General features: G+C 35.3%; 2 protein-coding genes across 6 annotated transcripts in view; one reads left to right on the top strand and one right to left on the bottom strand.

Annotated features, from left to right (window-relative positions):
- The window catches only part of LOC111050597 (membrane-associated protein Hem), a 110600-nt gene extending 103794 nt beyond the window's left edge, over positions 1-6806 (top strand). For all 4 annotated transcript variants that reach the window (XM_039441612.1, XM_039441613.1, XM_039441614.1 and 1 more), the window contains 2 exons: positions 3141-3539; positions 6447-6806. In XM_039441612.1, coding sequence (XP_039297546.1) covers positions 3141-3539; positions 6447-6560 — 513 coding nt within the window. In that variant the 3' untranslated portion in view covers positions 6561-6806. The remainder of the gene's footprint in view (positions 1-3140; positions 3540-6446) is intronic.
- Positions 6807-12506: 5700 nt separating this feature from the next.
- Positions 12507-20897, bottom strand: part of LOC111063661 — a 29931-nt gene continuing 21540 nt past the window's right edge. The window contains exons 3-5 of one of the 2 annotated variants that reach the window (XM_039441611.1): positions 20027-20417; positions 15049-15225; positions 12507-13648 (exon numbers count right to left, since the gene is read on the bottom strand). In XM_039441611.1, the coding sequence (XP_039297545.1) occupies positions 13568-13648; positions 15049-15225; positions 20027-20417 (649 nt within the window). In that variant the 3' untranslated portion in view covers positions 12507-13567. The remainder of the gene's footprint in view (positions 13649-15048; positions 15226-20026; positions 20418-20897) is intronic. The other variant, XR_005573033.1, reaches the window with a different exon arrangement.

The raw sequence follows: 20897 nt of genomic DNA, 5'->3' as shown, positions 1-20897 counted from the left end.
AAAACGATAAGCGGCTACCGAGTCGGGTTGGTATCGTTCTTCATGAAATTTCTGGAATAGAAAGATTGTTTACCGGCCTAATTTATCATAGTAATTAGCAGTATTGTCATCATAGTTGCACCCTTAGCATCAAGAGTAGCTGAATCATACCCTGTCACATGACCAGTGGCGTGATTGTCTCCTGTGACTCCTATTGGTCGGCAATCTCTTTTCCCCCGGCCTCCTAATTTTCAGCGACCCTGTACTGCTTCGAGGAGACCTGGGAGAGAGTCAGTTGTTCAGTGGTTGAGCATGTGAACAGGTCACGAATCTCCTCTCCTTACGACATTGCCGGTACTAGTTTATTTCTAGAGGAATTATTCTATTTTTGTGTATTAATATAGAATATTGTAGGACGAGTTCCGGACAACTCGAAGTTAGAACTTCCTTGGGGATTTTCTCTCTTGTCGGTTATTTTTCCTAAATTCGTATCACTGGGGGTGAACGTGTTATCCTTGGTTTTGAAACCTGTAAGGGATCTTAAGTTTGTGCTACAAATAGTCGAGTGGGAAATTTAACTAGGCTCTTTTCGGTTCGATCTCGGTGAGTTCCGCATCATTCGCGGATTGTTGCCGATTATTTTTGAGTACTTAATTTATAAGTCTCGACTTTGTTGCTTCACGACATTTTCAAGTTTTATACGGGAGGTGGGAATCCGTTCGCTATTCTCCGTATTTGGTTCTGCAGTGAATCAGGTAACTGTATTTTAGTACTGTTCATTTGTATGCATCTCCTCTTCTGTAATAAGGTAATCTCAATTTTCAAGAGTGGATTTTCCTTGTTTAGTTTTCATACCATTGAGTGGTCCTGCATTTTAACTTTACTTAGCAAATTCAGACTTGCTGTAATTCCTAGTAGGAAAATTCCAATCCTTTTCCTAGAGAACTCAGGTGCAGCTTGAGTTTGTCCTTGTCGAAGTCCCAGACTGCGACGTACTTTCTCTTAACTTTCCCTTAACTTTCCCTATTCTAAAATCCTTCTAGCTCTCAGGTACAGCTTGAGAACGTCCTTGTTGAAGTCTCAGACTGTGACGTCCTTTCTCTTTTTTTTGCTTAACTTTCCCTATACTAAAATCCTTCTGGCTCTCAGGTGCAGCTTGAGAATGTCCTTGTCGAAGTCTCAGACTGCGACGTTTCCAGCTCTCAGGTACAGCTTGATAACGTCCTTGTCGAAGTCCCAGACTGTGACGTTTCTAGCTCTCAGGTACAGCTTGAAGGTCCTTGTCGACGTTGGTAGACTGTGACGTCCTTCCTCTTTCCTTTTCTTAACTCTTCCTATTCTAAAATCCTTCCAGCTCTCAGGTACAGCTTGAGAACTTTCCAGTCGAAGTTGGTAGACTGCAACATTTCTAGCTCCCAGGTACAGCTTGAGGACTTCCTTGCCGAAGTTCCTAGACTGCGGCATCCTTTCTCTTTCTTTCTCTTAATTTGTCCTACCCTGTTTAGCTTAAGATCTCAGTTCCAGACTAGAGATCGACCCCGTCGCGGTCCTCAGACCAGCGAGAGGTTTAGGAAACCTTGATTAGAACAGGATCTCAGTTACAGACTAGAGATCGACCCCGTCGTGGTCCTCAGACCAGCGAGAGGTTTAGGAAACCTTGATTAGAACAGGATCTCAGTTACAGACTAGAGATCGACCCCGTCGCGGTCCTCAGACCAGCGAGAGGTTTAGGAAACCTTGATTAGAACAGGATCTCAGTTACAGACTAGAGATCGACCCCGTCGCGGTCCTCAGACCAGCGAGAGGTTTGGGAAACCTTGATTAGAACAGGATCTCAGTTACAGACTAGAGATCAACCCCGTCGCGGTCCTCAGACCAGCGAGAGGTTTAGGAAACCTTGATTAGAACAGGATCTCAGTTACAGACTAGAGATCGACCCCGTCGCGGTCCTCAGACCAGCGAGAGGTTTAGGAAACCTTGATTAGAACAGGATCTCAGTTACAGACTATAGATCGACCCCGTCGCGGTCCTCAGACCAGCGAGAAGCTTAGGAGAATCCTTGTAAATCCTTCCCTCACCTCTCATAATATTCGACATACTGACTATTAATTTAAAAGCGTTTCGGACGATTGAGAGTGATTCCCATGCCCTTAATGGCTGTCACAGATTAGCCCTTAATAACCGGCGCGCAGTCACCAGATTAGCGCGGAAATCCTGTTTAGCAGTTTCAGAATTGCTGAAAATCCTTTCGCAGCGGCAGGCTCGCGATTCAGAAATCCCACACCTAAAACCTTATCCTCTAAACTTTAATTACCGTACCACATAATTGAAATTGATATCCTGTATTTAGCTAGCAGGTCCAGCTTGCTGAGAGCTATATCGCGATTCTCAGATTGCGAGTTATTGAACAAGCCCCCATTAGTTATAGGGAGGAATAATTCTAATAATAAATCTCCATTCCCCAGGCCCGAAAAAATATTCTCCATACCTCAAACTCTATACACTATATCCTGTATCTTATACCGCCTACACCTTTCCAATCATATTAATCTAATACCGGGTGCGCAGGTCCAGTCTGCACACTGACATCTCGCAGTCACAAATTGCTAAAATCCTAACAAAATTCCATATCATTCCTTGTTGAACTCCGCCCCAAATTCCTCCACCTACAACCTTTATCCCGGGCTTGCAGGTACAGCTTTGCTCGCCGTCAATTCTCAGTTGGTTCAGATTGCGTACTACCTTTATAAATATAATTATTTATAGGGATCTGATATCCGGATCCGTCTCCTTGGTTAGGGTTACCTCAATCCTCTCTAACACCCAACCTGAATTCCAAGAGCCGAGGGCCGAATCGGCCAGCGACGGCACGGGCACACACTCTTCCTTTCAAGCTAAATACCTCCCGACAGAGACAGAGGGTAAAGAATCAGGATAGGGGGAGAAGTGTAGGTCCGGTATCTCCACCAGTCAGTACGGACACTGACCCCGACCCATACCCGGCTGTAGCTAGTCCGCGTCGTAGCAATACTTCGCAATTATTAGGTAACCTAATAATTTTTAGGGTGGAATAGGGTATCCTTATAATGTTTAAATAATATCTTGGGTATTTTGTTTGTTACTTTACGTCATTTCTGACGGTTTGCATTTTTTGTTGCTAGGCTGTCAGTGAGATGGCATCAGCCGCAGGCTTGCCATGTAAAGTTGATCCCACCTTAGCCTCCGCTCTTCGAAACCAAAAAAGTGAAAGTCACGAAGAGGAGCACCTGTTGTCCTGCCTGTTGATGGTTTTCGTGGCAGTTTCCATTCCAAAATTGGCCAGAAACGACAACTCGTTCTACAGGGCGTCGCTCGAAGGACATTCCAATAACATACATTGTATGGCGTCTGCGATAAATAATATTTTCGGAGCTCTGTTCACAATCTACTCGCAGGGTGACATTGAGGACCGGATGAAGGAGTTTCTGGCCTTGGCGTCGTCAAGTTTATTGAGACTGGGTCAAGAGGCCGATAAAGAAATAATCAAAAATCGCGAATCAGTTTATCTATTACTTGATCAGGTAAGTTAAGCTTTACCTTATCAATAAATAAATAGATGAAACATAATTTATTCAATATTTATGCTTTTCATTATGTATAAGTTGATATATTGGTTTACAACAATATATCTATTCAACATTCACATTATTATATATTTATATAGGGCATTTAATTAAGAATTACCCAACTCTAAAATTGTATAGAACAAGCGGTTTGTGGGATATTATTAACAAACTTAGTTCTTTGTTTCTAAGTTCTATTAATGCTTGTATGCATGGCATATGATAGCGTGTGCAAATGGCCGCTTCGGCTTCGCGATTCAGAAAGAAAAAAAACATTAGAGAAAAACTAAAAATACAATACATGAGCTATAATTTGGGAAAATTTATGATTTTAATCTTAGAAGATGTTATTGAAAATTCAAATGAAAATCAGAAAAATTGTTCCAGCTTGTGAATTGTAGCAGAGTGTGATTTGTCTCAAATTACAACTGCACCGAAGAGTAACAATGTTCAACAAAGTCCATTGTTTTAAATTTCATCTCTATTCCAATATTCAATTTGGAGAGTATTTTGCAAAACTTAACATTAGTATGAGATAAAATTTGAAAAATTTTGAAAAGAGAAATTCAAGTGTTTTATAGAAATGAGTAACTAAGAGTAAGTGTAGTTCATGGAACATGATGATAAATGCCAACAGATTAAGAAAGAAAAATAAAATCAAGATAAGAGTTGTTAAGACAGTTGTGATAAAAGTTGATAACAGATGATGAGGTGTGATAAGAGATAAGTTTTTTGAAGATTGTGAGTGATGAAGAGTTGAATTTTATGAAAATCTTTATTAACTGTTTTGGTGGCTGAGTTATTGGGCCATATGAATAAAATTGAGCATTTCCCTATACTTCTAAAATATGGAGCATTTGCTTCATTTCATATGAATGAACGTGAGCACAACCTTTCGCTCATGTTCATCAAAAAAATATTTTGAGTATTTGCTCAAAAGTAAAAGCTTATACACAAAATTGTATGAATAAACTAGAGCATTTGCTCAACTTTTGAAGCAAATGTTTCAAAAAAAGGTGAGTCTAGTCTAGAGCAGCTTATCACCTTTTGCTCATAGTAAAATGACTCAAAACTAATTCGTATGAGGAAGAGGAAACTATAGCAGATACGATCTCAACCAAGAGTTGAGAACTATAAAACTCTTTTTAGATTTATATGAATATATGATATATGATATATAATATCACCATTATTCCTACAAAATAAATAAAGATAGCCATCACAAAGGAGGAAATAGGCATTTAAGAAGATGAGAGTAGACGATTATAAGAAGGCTATTGATATTATAAGAATATGCTGAAGATTATTATAGAGATGACATTTTTTCACGCTTTTATTTCAAAATTCTAAACTCAACTAACCTAAAACTATTCATAAATAGAGAACAGAGCAGACGACGCAAACACAAGCGGTGCCCTCTTCTTGCATATTTAGCGCTTCCGTGAGCTATAAAAAGAAAGTAAGGCTACAAAAGCGAATCAGTTGATGAAAAATCTTTAAAATACGTGAGCATTTGCTCCAGAGTTCAGAAGCATAAGGTAAGAGTATAAGGTAAAGCTTATTCATATAAAAATGAGCAAATGCTTTTGCTTCTACCTTTTGCTCATGAGCAAAACCTTATGCACCATGCTCTTGCTCATGATCATTTGCTCTGGTTTTATTCATATGGGCCCTTATGATTAGATTGAGTAGATCATATTTTATTGAGAAGTCAAGTTTGAGAAATCAAGTTTTTATAGTTCAGTTTGCTATGAGCCTGCCAGTGAACTCGAGCATAATATAAGAGTATTGATGAGAGATTTGGGCTGATAAATTGACTTTCAGCGGGGTAATACAGTGAGGTATTATCAGTTTATGGATTACAGAATCCATGTAGTGTAGATTTTTTCTCTTCTTCGAGGTTTTAACTATTTTCTCTGTAGGCCTACATAGTGTAGAAAAATAGTGTAGAAGAATAGTTGATTTGTATAGTGTGATTAAGATAAAGGAGTGAGAGAGTTGAATGAAGTGTTATGTAAGATAAAAGAGATAGAAACATGTGATGAAATGTCTGGACTACCACTTTAATGGCTTTAACAATAGATTTACATCAGCAAAAATGAATGAATGTGGCTAAGTTGTAGAAGTTATTAAAAATGTATTATGAAAACGAAAGTGATCATTAAAATGAGATAGAGATAAAGAGAGAGTGAGAGAGTCTAAGAGAAAGTAGAAATTGTATTTGTAGATTTATTGTATTTATTTTTATTCAATCGACCTTGTGCTGGAAGTAAACAAATTCGAACCCAGTGTGATTTATTCATTATTGTGATCAGCTTGGAAATACTGTTAATTGATAGACAATGGAATAGATTATTGAAATGCGAACAGATACTAAATTGGCTTATGTTATTCTCTGATATGAGTTGGAAGATAGAATACCATAGTGATTGCTCTTGCGTTTAGGGGGAAAATTCAAGTCCTGGACTTATAAGCCCTTCACTCAGAAAGCGAAATTATAAACTCCAGGGTCTAACATGATCTCTAAACTCCTGGGTCTATTTGAGTCCTTGACTACGTTAACGCTCTGATTCGGTAAGCCAATTTTCTGACTCCAGAGTTTAAAGCCAGTTAAAGTCTAGAACTTAGCTAAACCCCGAGCTCGGAAACCGGCCCAAAAGTTAGTAGAAAAATTATTTAAAGAAATTAACATAGAAAATTTATTACCTTATACGGCTTCATGTGTCATAATGTAAGCAATTTTTTGATATATTATACGATACTATGATTCATTAATTTCAATGTCATATGATCGTTATTTGTTGATCACCACAATGTTCGATCTTATTGTAATATGAAATAATATTATGATTTTCTATTTTACAGATTGTTCAAGAATCACCCTTCCTAACAATGGACTTACTGGAGTCTTGCTTCCCATATGCACTAATTCGAAATGCTTATCATGCTGTTTATAAACAAGAGCATTCCCATTCGTAAACACATCAGCATTCACTCTGCTTCAACTTCAAAAGATTATTTACATTGTTAAGATTATACAGAGCTTATTTATTGAATGTTCATCAATGTTGTAAAGATTATAAGAGCTTCTATTTATTAAATGTTGATCTTCATTGTATAGATTATAAGAGCTTCTATTTATTAAATGTTGAACTATATTGTATATTTTAATTCATAAGAATGAATTTTCTATGTTATTAAATTGTCTGTCGAGTGTCGATACTATATTGGTTTTATTTTTGAGACTATTTTCCTATTTTTATTATTCTTCATGGTCATTCTTCATTCTTAAAATAGTGTGTGAATTAAGTTATCATTTTTACATAATCTCTAGACTGTGTAATCCAAATTAAGGTTTAAAGCAGTTTTGGGCGAATGCTTGTTGTTTTGACGTGACAACGTCTTATAAATTGGTTTGCCTTTGCCGGGTGACACTTCAAGAAACTGCATTACGTTCCCACGTTATGCGCTCTCAGAGAGCGAGTGAGAGCGTTCGTTTCGGTTCACGGTCGTCTGGAGAGAGAGTGAAACAGAGCAGTCAACCTGTGCAGGCGCCGCAAGCAATCTCCTGCGACTGCGCCTGCTTAGGTGAATAAGTGAATAGGTTAAATATGTTGTAGTAATCACAATAATGCATAATCATGCATAAGTGAATAGGTTATGTTGTAGTAATCACAATGTTGTGGTTCAGTGTGAGATTCTTTGTATAAATTAATGTTTTAAATATAATTATTTGTATAAATAAATGTTTTAAATTGTTACTATTATTTCATCCTTCTTCCTACTATACGAATGAATATTCACATTAAAATTATTTTACCATTCAAGTCGTTGTCACGTAATACTTTCGCCCGTATACCGACTTTACAGGCAACCATGCAATTTTTGACGTTACAACGTCTTATAAATTGGTTTGCCGGGTGACACTTCAAGAAACTGTGTTACGTTCCCACGTTATGCGCTCACAATGAGAGCGAGTGAGAGCGTTCGTTTCGGTTCACGGTCGTCTGGAGAGAGTGAAACGGAGCAGTCAACCTGCGCAGGCGCCGCAAGCAATCTCCTGTGACTGCGCCTGCTTAGGTGAATAAGTGAATAGGTTAAATATGTTGTAGTAATCACAATAATGCATAATCATGCATAAGTGAATAGGTTATGTTGTAGTAATCACAATGTTGTGGTTCAGTGTGAGATTCTCTGTATAAATTAATGTTTTAAATATAATTATTTGTATAAATAAATGTTTTAAATTGTCACTATTATTTCATCCTTCTTCCTACTATACGAATGAATATTCACATTAAAATTATTTTACCATTCAAGTCGTTGTCACGTAATACTTTCGCCCGTATACCGACTTTACAGGCAACCATGCATTTTTTTTTACCTGAATTGTATTTGTATATGAATAAATAAATAAATAACATCTCATATTTAGAAGTCACCATGTACTTTTCCACCTATGATTTTAACTGAACAGGTGAATTAGAATTCACTATTGAAACTAGCCTCATGTAGTAGCCGCATGGACCCTGTCACCTGTCTGACATTGTTTCAAATACTACCTCGTGGGGCGGCTATGATAGCATAATAACGAAATAATGTTACTTTTAGTAGCATCATATTAGGATTTTATAGTGACTAACTGTTACTTTCAAGAAAGTTGATGTTTTTATAGTGGCATAATACCCTTCAACATTCAATCACCTGTTATTAGATAACTTATTATTCTATGATCTACTTTCAAGAATTCAATTTCAAATAAAAAACGTAAATGAAAAAGCATTGGTGATAAAATTTATATATGTATTGAGTAAACCCAATACGTATTAGGTTATTGAAGAAATCATCCAAATATAATAAAAACAAAATGGTGACTTTCACTGGCGAATTTCATAAAATTAAGGCAGGTGATGTCACTTGAGAAACAGAAATAGTAGCGCATCCATTAATAAAATTCACAATGAATATTACTTTCGAATACTACTTTCGATTTTCGAAAAACAGTTCACAATAGTAAAATTAAACTTTATGAAACTGCAGAATTTGTATTCCTCAAAATTTACAATAATCATTCTCGGCAATGCATGAACTAACACGTTTTTACCCAATATAGATCAGGAATTCATCAGAATATTTTAATTCTTCTGTTCCTTTTTCATCCTCAACACAAGAAGTATTGTTGCTGCAATTCACAGTTGCGTTTTTCCCCAGGTCATCGCAAATCAACTAAACAATTTTTAACTCAGTCAGCTGATTCAAATCTCAAAATTGAGATAACGAATCTGTTATTTGATATTTGAATCGGTTGACTGGGAAATGACCCATAACCCATATGGTCAGTGAGTATTGTGGTAAAAGATAAAAGCAGTAGCAACACAAATGATACAACTAGGATACACACAGCAATAAAGTATTCAATATACAGAGTGTTTCAGAAGTAGTGTCGAACATTTCAGGGTATTTTTCCTGGATGATAGGAGGCTACAAATGTATTTTAAGGGCCGTTTGCACAGTGTAAGTTTTCAAGCTAAAGCTTAAACCAAATCTGGATTTTTTTTGGTTTAAACTAAAATTGCGTTTGCACAGTATCAGTTTAAACTCTGTGTTGAGTTCAAACTCTTGGAAAGTTTAAACCTCCAAAGCAGGAGGTTTAAACCAAATAATTTTGATTAACTTGACATCTGTAAAGATTTGATGGGGAAACAGCTGATAGTAAATTATTTTTCAACGGTTGTTTTTAATGTTTCTGTAGACGATAGTAATAATTATTTAGGTTATAGTGAATCATTATTTGAATGTAAATATAATTATAATGGAAGAATTGATAGAAGTTTTTAATGCGATTGATAAAGATGACTGCAAAGAAATTTTGAAAGAGAAAAATATCAGGCAAAAAACGAATCATTTTAATTTCTGGGATGATAGAAAATTTTTAAACGGTTTTGCTTGAGTAAAACAACTGCCAATTTAGTATTTGATTGAATTCACCACTTGATAGAGAATAAGACAATTTTTAACAGTGGTCTTTGATTAGAAAACATGTTCTTAAAACACAACATATTTATGTGTTATTGAGATATTTTTCTTTCGAAAGATTTTTAATAACCAAGGAAGACCTTAGTAGATTTAAGCGTAACAAAATAACTTTTTCTTACATTCTGAAATATATTTTTTGGTGCCAACTAAATATAAATTGTATCTAATAGTAATATAGCATTCCATCATTTTATGAAGAACTTCTTGATCGCTTTTCACTTTTATTACCGTATAGCTTACAGATCTGTGGATTTGGTACGAGGAAATAGCAGTGAACTCTATACTAACTGGAATGGACTAGTAACACAAAGAAAGTGAGGCAGCTGGTGAAGATAGGCAACCCGCATTGCTGTGGGATTCGTCATTTTGTAACACATTGGCTCTTATGGGAAAATGCATTGCAAAGTTGCAATTTCTATTTTATTTCTATATTGTATGTCTTATTCCATGGAAGCGTTATTTTTCCTCCATTAAGGAGTTTATTGTTAACTTTTTGAGAGCAAAAATAATGAAATAGGTTGAATATGAATAAAGAAAAGATTTTTTTCATTTGTGACTGCAGTAGTTTTAGTAATGTCAACTTTTCACAAGCAAGGGAATAACTTTGGTTAACTTTAAGATTTCAGAGAAGCGTATCATTTATTAATTTTTATTTATTTAACAAGGACAAATATAAACTGTCATGAAATAATTGGGAATGAAAAAGCAGGCTCATAGTCCTTACTATTCCAATCCCGAATTTTGTTTGTACACAGTCCAAAGGAGGGCTGTGTTTAATTGAAACTATCACAGTCTGATGTTTATTTTGATAGGATATACTATTGTTTTTTGGATTATATGATTTATTGTTATTGTTAAAGGAAAGATTTATGAGTTATTGTTTAATGAAATAAATTTAATAATATAGGCCTACTTACAGCAGGCTATGAATGTAGAATTATGTAGGTGTGCATTGGTGTAATTTCAAATCATGTAAGAGTGGGCGTTTCAGAAATGAAGCAAATAACGAAGAAACATTTTATTATATTATATGACTATGATAAGCAAACAGTAAAATATGCTACATAATTACCAGAGTAAAATGAACAATTTGAGATTAAAAGGTTCCAAAAATTAATAAATTATAATTCAGCTGATAACAATATCATATTTTTTACAATAAAAGTAGGTAAATAAAATGAATTATGTAATGATAGCAATAGGTATTCTGATAACATTTCAAATCATGTAAGTGTGGGAGTTTCAAAAATGATGCATAGAAATCTATGAAGAAACATATCAATTGTATTATAATTATGACCATATCTCGGGCCACTCCCGTGTTTCGGATGGACACATTAAGTCGTTGGTCCCGGCTGCCTAAAAAGCAGTCGTTAGGTCATGTCAGAGGCTCTGAAATTGATCAGTTGCAACCTGAAAACTCTGACACCAGACCTGAGCCAGCCAGGTCACTCGATTATTATTATTATTATTATGACCATATGATAAGCAAACAGTAAAATATGCTAAATAATTATTATAATATTGTAAATTGAACGATTATTTATTTGAAATGGAAAGGTTTAAAAAATTAATCACAATTCAGCTGATTGCAATATCATATTTTTCAAAATAAAAGAAGGTACCTAAAATAAATTATGTCATCTCATGATGATAACACAGAATTATTAATCATTTTTTGTATTTATTCTTTTTTGAATAAGGATTAATTTGTTCTTCAACTATGTTTCTTTATTTTAGATGCTATAATTTAGGCCTAAATTTTCAATTAGCATAGAGACTATCACCGTATATTAGGAATATAACCAAATTTGTTGTCTTATTTTTGGTCAAATAAACTGATCAATAAAGAAAAAAGTATTGGAAATGTATGCAAAACAAAAAGGTTTAGTCAAATTAATTAATAGAATAAAAATGTTTGACTTGCCTGTTTCATTTCCTTTAACATGCCCATTCTTGCATCCAAATGCAACACAATACATCACCATTTCTCGGTCGTATTTTTATTCAATTCTACACATTTTACAACAAATACATCACAATATTTAAGAGAAAAGGTTGTGATCTAATACTGATAGCCCTAATACTCATTCAAATCCGTTTTTCAACTTTAAAAATGAAAAATCGCACTCAAGAGCCGCAACAACCTGCTTAAATGTATGAGTACGAGAGAGAGAAGGGAATCCCACACAGTAGGCCTGTCTCACTCACTCCGCCATACACACTTTTGGCTGTAGCTTAGCATTGGACAGCCCCTTCCAGTTAGTATAGAGTTCACTGGGAAATAGTAGCTACATAACCTCAATTTACTGATGGTTTGTAAACAAATAACAAATTTCCTTCCTGTAAAATTATAGCCTTCCTGATATTATAAACAATGACATTCTATTACCAACTTGCTAAACTAGTTTAACTTAAACTGGATTAGTAAATGCTCTGAGAAAACCGATTGAAGTTTAAACTTTAAGATTAATTTAAACTCGATTAACTTAATCGAGTTTAGCAGTCTATACTGTGCAAACGGCCCTAAGTGTCCAAAACTCAGCGGTTATCTTTATAGCTGCCATTTTGTTTTTCTCACTTAGGAATTTTTATCTCATGAACAAAATGATGTATTGATCTGAAATTTGGCATGAATATTTATGCTATAAAGACTCAACTTTAAAAGATAAAATAAAAAACTTTCTCTTGTAAATTTTCAAAATGGCGGCCATATTAAATTTTTGATTGCAAATTTCACGAAAACTGTTCACTTTACAGAAAATTTACAAGAGACAAAGAAGTTAGCAAATTTTATCAAGATTTAAAGAATACCTCATTTATTGAGATTGGTGAAAGAATAACAGAGAAATGTATTATTTTCGTATTGCATGAGAATGGCCACTATTCACAATTTAAACATCAATATTACATTCTTAATTCCAATTGTATTTAAGATGAAGCTTTGAAACTCGGTATGGCTCCATATGGCCATCCAGCTGATTTTACAATGTTTTTCAGATGATCTTTTTTGTTCAAGATCATGCATGCTGTTCGAAAATGATTAATTTCTCTGTTATTCTCTGACCAATCTTAATAAATGAGGTATCCTTGAAATCTTTATAAAATTTGCTAACTTTTTGTCTGTTATAAATTTCCTGTAAAGTGAACGGTTTTTGTGAAATGTGCCATCAAAAATTAAAAATGGCCGCCATTTTGAATACATTGAATTTTTTTTATTTAACAAAGTTTATTTAATTTTTCAAAGTTGAGTATAGCATAAATATACTCATGCCAAATTTCATATTTCACATTTCACAACATTTCGTTCTTGAGATAAAAAATTCTAAGTGAAAAAAAAAACAAAATGGCAGCTATAAGGATAACCGTTGAGTTTTGGACGCTTCAAATACATCATTTGTAGTCTCCTATCATCCAGGAACAATATCCTAAAATGTTCGACACTACTTCTGAAACACTCTCTATATGTATACCATTGTAGTCAATTGTCAACAGTGCACCGGCTGCGCTCCCACTCACACTTCAAAAAGTTCGCACTCCGAAACAAAACGTTAAGGCAGTCAAAATGCTATTCAATTCTATAAAGTATAAGAAATAGAAATAATCTAAAAGGTGGATATGAATGAAAATACGAGTATCTAGTATTTTGTGAGTTATCTAATTTATTAATACTCTTATACTATTTTATTATTCTCTTCCATTCTGATTATATTGAAAGGAAGTCTATGTTTACATCAGTTTTGATTTGGAGTTTAAACAATTTTTATTGGCTCATCCTCAATTCAACTAGTTTTGGAATTGTATAAATATTATTCTTATAAAGAAACATACTATACACAATGATACTGCGAATTTGACCGTATAGTCAATGATGATGATGATGATATCACAAAATATGGTAACTATGAGTGCCGTTATGTATGAATAATTTATATTGGTACAAATATTGATCAGTTCTTTTTTACATTATTGCTCCTTATGTAGACATCGAATGGAAGTCGGTCACTGGTGAGTGGAGGGGGAAACCGACCCTGTGAACAAGTCATGTACGTAAATTAATACATGTACATTTATCAATGTAACTATTTTAATAATTAAATAATAACTCAATACAATCCTGTTGGAGTTACCAACTTTCTGAGGACTTTAACAACGACTTTATACAACACAGGTAACAGAAAAAAGTTATAAAATATGTATAAAATAATATCAAATTCACCCGAACTTGTGAACACGTCAAGTACATAAATTAATACATTTAATATTGTATAAAATTGTATAATAATCTCCAATCTACTGTTGCAAAATTAGTCTGAAAGGTTTGAGAAAAATTTGAATGGTCTGTAAGTTTGTAGTGCCAACTAAAAATCACAACGTGAATGTGAAAAATTAGATAGGGTACTTTCCTTACATTATTACTTTGATTACATACATTCAATCGCATTCATTTGATTATAAGCTTTGTATTGAAACTTTATGAAGACCCTGTAATGATCAGTGCTATCCATGAGTTTGTTGTTAAATTTTTCGTTTCAACTGACCCTTGTTTTTTTTTAAATTTTTGATACAGTCTCAAGTACTATAATGTCAAACACATGAAAATTGGAACAGTTGAGTCCCTCCTCACCCCCATTCCTCACCCATTAACGTTGCCAATTCGTCAACTCTTATTTGACAAAGTTGCATGTACTCTCTCATAGGACGAGTATTTTCGTTTAACAAACGTCACTCACTCACATTGCTCTTTCCACAACAAACCAAATTATATCAGGGCAGCAGAATAACAGAAGAGGAAGCCTACCTACCCATATTGTGTTGTAGGTTATCTAAGCTTGCGGCTGAAGGCGCTTCTAATGCTGCAGCCACCTCAAGTTTTAAGTTCTACGAAATTGAAACTTTCCTGTATGCGAATAAGCACTTTTTACTGGACAATTGATTTTCTCTATCTTTTTATCTTATCCACCTTTTTCTATCTTTTTATCGCAGCCACCTCAAGTTTCAAGTTCTACAAAATTGAAACTTTCCTGTATGCGAATAAGCACTTTTTATTGGACAATTAATTTTTTCTATCTTTTTATCTTATCCACCTTTTCTATCTTTTTATCGCAGCCACCTCAAGTTTCAAGTTCTACGAAATTGAAACTTTCCTGTATGCGAATAAGCACTTTTTACTGGACAATTGGTCATGGACCAATAAGAATCCACCAATTGATGGAATCCGTATCGTTAGAGACATTGTCATACTGAAATCAGCTAATTACACTTATTTCACTTATCACCTACTGCTACCAACCCTAACTTTTCTTATGGCTTTATATCGGTCATTTTGGTCACTCATGCTTCTACTGCATGGACTAATAATTTCCCATTAAGCATTGAATGACCATGGTTAATCGTATAAAAGAATTAAAATGATGATAAAGCGAATTACCGGTATTTTGTCTACGGGTCCGCCGGGACCAGCAAGTACTGCAGGGAGATCATCTCTGTTGCCGCCAAAATTTGAACCGTATTTACTACCGAAGCCACCTCCTCCTGCGCCAGCTGCTTGCAATCCATATCCTTGGTTGTTTGTACAGCAATACTGCTTTCCCGTATCACAGCTTCCCTGTAAAACAGTTAGTTGCAAAATTCAGAGACTAATTAGATATTGTTTCATCTCAAACAGCCTTTTGATACATGTTGATATTATTTTATAATTTTCCAATTTCATGTGAAAGCTTCTTAATTATTATTATTATTATTAGTATTATTATTCTGCTTCTTCACAACCAGATGGTTGGTCTTTAGAGTGCTTACGGATCCAAGTCATGTAAGCGCACTTTACTATTGAGTTTGTTGACTGATGAATATAGTTCGTATTATACATGTAACAATAACATACAATTGTAATTTGTTGACTATTGACAATATTAATGTATTATTAAAGTTCATATTATACAAGTATTAGTCGCAGTTGTTTGTCCCACTATTTTTCACTTTATTGGTATGATGGTGTTGTGTAATAGTCACTAGTTTTCCTCACTGTTGTTTTCCGTGATGTTCAGGACCCTTCTTGTTATTGAACAGGTGTCCAAAACGACTGATTTCTGTAGTTGAGTGTACAGGTCGAGTGAAAGATTCAGTTGCTCTATGGATTTGTGAAGTGATTTTGGAATTACGGCTGTTGATGATATTACAATGGGAACTATGTAGACTCGCTCCTGATGCCACATCTGCTTTATTTCATCACACAGAAATTGATATTTTGCTATTTTCTCGGTTGTTTTCTTTTGAATGTTGCCGGTGTTGGGAATTGTGACATCAATTAGGTAGGTGTGTTTCATTTCTTTGTCTATTACTGTGATATCTGGTCTATTGTGTGGGACAGTTCTATCGGTGATTATATCTCTGTTCCAGTAGATTTTAACTTCACTGTTCTCAAGGACATTGCTCGGCTGGTATTTGTAGTAGGGGGTATGATTGTTGACCAGTTTGTACTCCAGTGCCAGCTCCTGATGTAGTATTTTACACACATGACAACGTTGTCATGTCTCCTTGTGTAATCAGTTGGCGCTAGTACTGAACATCCACTTGTAATATATATGGTCTATTGTTTCTGTTTTTCTATTGCAGAGTCTACATGTGTCGGTCTGAGTTGTTCAAAATATATTTTTTGTAATTCCTAGTATTGATTATTTGGTCCTGTATAGCTGTCATGAATCCTTCTGTCTCACTGAAGATGTTACCTTTCGTGAGCCAGGTGTTTGATGCTTTTTGGTCGATGTGGGGCTACAATAGGTGATTGATGTGCTTACCATGTAGGGTTTTCTGTTTCCAACTAGTTTTCTTTTTCTCTATTGTATTGTTGTTGATTTGCGGTTGTAAATCTGGATTGTTCAATTTCAGTGGGGTGCCGGATGTTGGTAGGTGAATTATTGCTGAATGGAGGGGTATTGATTGTTCTTTGGCATAGAAGTATTTTCGGAGGCTATCGATTTGTTCATTACACATATTCTTTATATCTATAACTCCTCTTCCTCCTTCACTTCCAGGGAGTGTGAACCTTTCTGTGGCCGAATGGAGGTGGTGAGCACAAGATTTGTTGAAACTCGTTCTAGTTAGTGTTGAGGGCTTCTAGATCTGTCTCAGTCCAGTCTATTATTCCAAAAGAGTATGTTAGTATAGGGATGGCTTAGGTGTTTACTGCTTTAACCTTATTTATTGCTGATAGATGCGTGTTAAAAATAGTTTTTAGGCGTTTGATATATCTGCTCTTCAGATTCAATTAAATTTCGGTTTGTGTTGTGCCTATTTCTTGGTGGTGATATCCCAGGTATTTGTAAGTGTCCCTTTCGGCCATATGTTCAATTTTCTCATTGCTGTTTGTTGTGTAGGGTAGCTCCGTGACTTGCCTTCCTTTTCTGATGCTGTTAATTTTGCATTTCTCCAATCCAAACTGCATACATATGTCACGGCTGAAGTTTTCTGTAGTTTTAAAGACCTAATCTAGTTGCTGTCTGTTGGGTGCAAAGAGTTTGAGGTCGTCGAAATAGAAGAGGTGGGAAAGGGTGTAAGTATTTTGCTGGTTTCCTTCCAATTTGTAGCCATATTTCGTTATATTGAGCATATTGGAGAGAGGGTTTAGGGCTAAACAAAACCATAGAGGGGGCTTAGTGAATCTCCTTGAAAGATTCCTTGTGTTATTCTGATTGGTATCGTTTTATTTTTATTTATGCTAATTGTTGTCGTCCATTTTGTCATTACAGTTTTTAGAAACTTTATAACTTGTGGGTTCACACGGTATATCTGCAGTACATGTAGCAACCAGGAGTGCGGGACGCTGTCATAAGCTTTTTTATAATCTATGTAGGCATATTATAAGTTCCTGTGTTTTCTTTTAACATTTGAGGTGATTTCTGCATCAATTATTAACTGTTCCTTACATCCTTTCGAGTTACTACGGCATCCTTTTTGTTCTTCACACATGAGTGGGTCTGTATGAATTTTTAGTTTGGCAGTTATTATGGAAGAGAGCAATTTGTAGATGTTTGAGAGGCAGGTGATTGGTCTGTAGTTGGCTGGATTTTTAGTATCATTGTCTTTGGGTATCAGGTATTTTATTCCTTGCATTATGTGGTCTGGTACGGTACACTTTCTGGGTTTTCTAAGAAGGAATTAAGAATTGTTAACAGTGGTTTGTGAATATGAGTGAATTTTTCTGTCAGAAATTTTGGATTTTGTTGGGACCGGGTGCTTTCCATTACTTAAGTAATTCATGTAAAAAATACGTCAAAGCATATAGGTATTAAATGAAGATGTATTAATAAATATAAAAATTGTTTATTTAACATTTTTAGGTTTACATGAAAAATTTTTAAAAAATCTCATAAAAACTGGGTAGGCGGCCGCCTACCCAGCCTAGGCCTAGAACCGCCACTGTTGTTTCATCATGTTGCACGTTTTGTGACCATATGTTAGACCAGAACTCTTCAACCTTTTCGATGGGTGGTGTTTCAGAGTTGTTTTGGTTTTGATTATGCTCTAAGGATTTATAGAACTGTTTTTGGTTGTTGTTGAAAGCTTGATTTTGTTTATGTCCAAGGGTGCATTCCATATATCTCTTGAGTCGTTTCGATTTTGCTGCTAGTAATTGTTTTTTTGGAGAAGGAGTCTGCTGGATGTGATAAAGGGAAGAAAGAGGAGATGGCTGGGACATTGGATGAGACGGCAATGCTTGTTGGTGGATGCCATGGAGGGGACCATTCAGGGAAGAAGAGGAAGAGGGAGAAGAAGATACAAAATGTTGGACGACATCAAGGAGGGGATGAGCTACTATGCAACGAAGCGACTGGTAGAGAATAGAAGAGAGTGGAGGGCTGCTGCCATATAGAAGGACCTGCTTACGAGCAGAAAACTACAGACAGAACTGTTTTTTTGAGTCTAGAAGATCCCATATTTCAGATTCAGATAGGTGTTGGACAGTGAGCTTGTATTTTTTAATTTTCCTTTCTGTGAGGTTCCCTTTCAGATATATTGGGTAATTTGACCTATCTCTGCCCTCAATTCTGATATCTTTCCCTCGAGTCTTCTTCTCCAGTTGGGAATAGTTTTGGTGTTTCTATTTTTCCCTACAGGTGGTTGTTTATTGCATAGCTGAGTGACTGTTGTTGCACCACTGTAAATAACGAGAATTACTTCATCAATGTTAGGACTCTGTTCATTGTTAATTGCTTCTCTTATTAAATCATTCACTATTGCTATTGTGTGGGTGGCTTTTGGTATGTTCTGCAGTCGTGGTATGCGTTGTCGTTGGTGTGGGTCCATACCTTCATGTAACATGTACATTTCATTAAACATGTGCCTTGTATTCATCTAGATTATCAGATGGGCCACCAGAGGTGTTTTCTTCATCCTGCACAGTCTCTCTTGTCTGTGGTAGTGGTGTTTCAACAGCCGTTTGTTGTATCACATCGTCTTGTGTACTATTTAGGTTAGGTGTGGTGTCTGCAGTTGTTTGTGTTTGGATTGCTTGTTATGCTGTTTCAAATTTTCTCTCTCATTTATTGGGATACGGTTGTTTCTGTGGATGACTCTGATTTGATCTGCTAATCGCTGTTCACTAAGAGAGTGAAGTTCTGGGTACATATTCAAAAACTTATTTATCAGAAAATTATTATTATTATTATTTCTATTATTATTATGTTAAACAGAAATGAACAACAATCAGGCCAAATATGAAAAACAAAACTGATTCAAAGATAAAATAATTTATTGACAGAAAGAAGTTACTTGTAGTAGGCTGCAATTTTTCATTCCTATGTACAGAAACAATGTCCATATTCACGTTCACAAATGTAAGATAGCCTACTACTGAAGTTGGTCTTTGAAGCTGGCCTCCACTCTCTCCAATAGAACGATTTTCTAATATCTAATTGCAGATCGGCTAATGTACGAGTATTGTCTCAATTCACCATGAACATTGAATAGTTTCACAAGAAATCACTCATCGATAGATTATTGTGTTATATATTCTCTAAAATTGAAAACATTGTGGAGCAACGAAGGTATAGTTTCAAAATTGAGAGTTTTAGATGCAGGCTCACTCTCATGGCGAATCGTGGAGAACTGTACTACCATTCAAATACATATATTACATTCAACACTGTCAATCTTGAAGCTTTACTATAATAAGACTAGTTTTTTCTTGTCTTTTTTTAAGACTCATTAAGATCGTAAAATGTATTTTCAAGAGAGAAAAGAATTAAATTTCAATAAGTATAGTAAAGTAAAAATAATAAATTTAATAATTTAAATTCAATTAATGAATAAGTGAATTTGAATTAAAGTCGTACAGTAATGGAATAAAGAAGTAGAGTGGTGGTGAAGATCCACCACTATAAACTATGCTAAAGCAAATAGGCACTTACAAACTGTAGTCCAGGCGATTTGCAGTTGAAAGAATGCACACATTTGCACGAATCAAAGCTAGTCGGGTCACCGTTCTTTGGTGGAGGCGGTTGTTCCCAGGAAGGCACCGGTCCAGTGAGAACACCGTTGGCAGGATTCGGGGGTGGTTGATGATGGGCTGGTCGCGGGGGCGGAAGACCGTTTAACGGACCTGGACCGTTCAAGGGGCCAAGGCCATTCAAGGGGCCGTTTATGGGGCCATTTATAGGACCATTTATGGGACCATTGTTGGGGCGGTTCAAGGGGCCAAAGTTGCTGGCCGCTGAAGGGATCGGTTCGCCAATGCCTCCTGAATTTTCACCTCCTTCGAACACCTGGTAGCGAGGACGGCTTTCCTTTAATGACGAATCCCTAAAAAAATATATTTATTTATTATAACTTACATTGCAAGGCCTGAGAGGCCTACGGCAAACAGTGATCAGAGCAAAAAATTATAAATTTCACTAAAATGAACATAATAATATTGTAATCAGAAGGCAAAACATAATTGAGAAAAACCAGGAACAACAAATAGCTGCATGAACCTGTACCACGAATTTTCCAAATTAGAAAAGAAACATGCTTTAATTATGCAACAAGGGGGCAATGTTTATGTTTTGGAATTCATAGCAAAATGCACCCATTATGATTTGATGTCTGTTGAATTATATACCTCCAAAATAAAATTTTTTATCCTTGCCTATATATAACAGGGTACATGAGATTGAAAATTTGTGGGCTGGACCATACTTGCTCGAAAATCAAACCTATATCATGATAATTTATTACTTTCCACAATTCTGTAACAAAGTATTTTTAAATATTTAAATGAACTGGTACAGGATTCTATTA

This window comes from Nilaparvata lugens, chromosome X (assembly GCF_014356525.2).
Source record: "Nilaparvata lugens isolate BPH chromosome X, ASM1435652v1, whole genome shotgun sequence".
Classification (NCBI taxonomy): Eukaryota; Metazoa; Arthropoda; class Insecta; order Hemiptera; family Delphacidae; genus Nilaparvata; species Nilaparvata lugens.
Note: the sequence above shows the minus strand (reverse complement) of the source record. Positions and strands in the feature narration are given on the sequence as shown.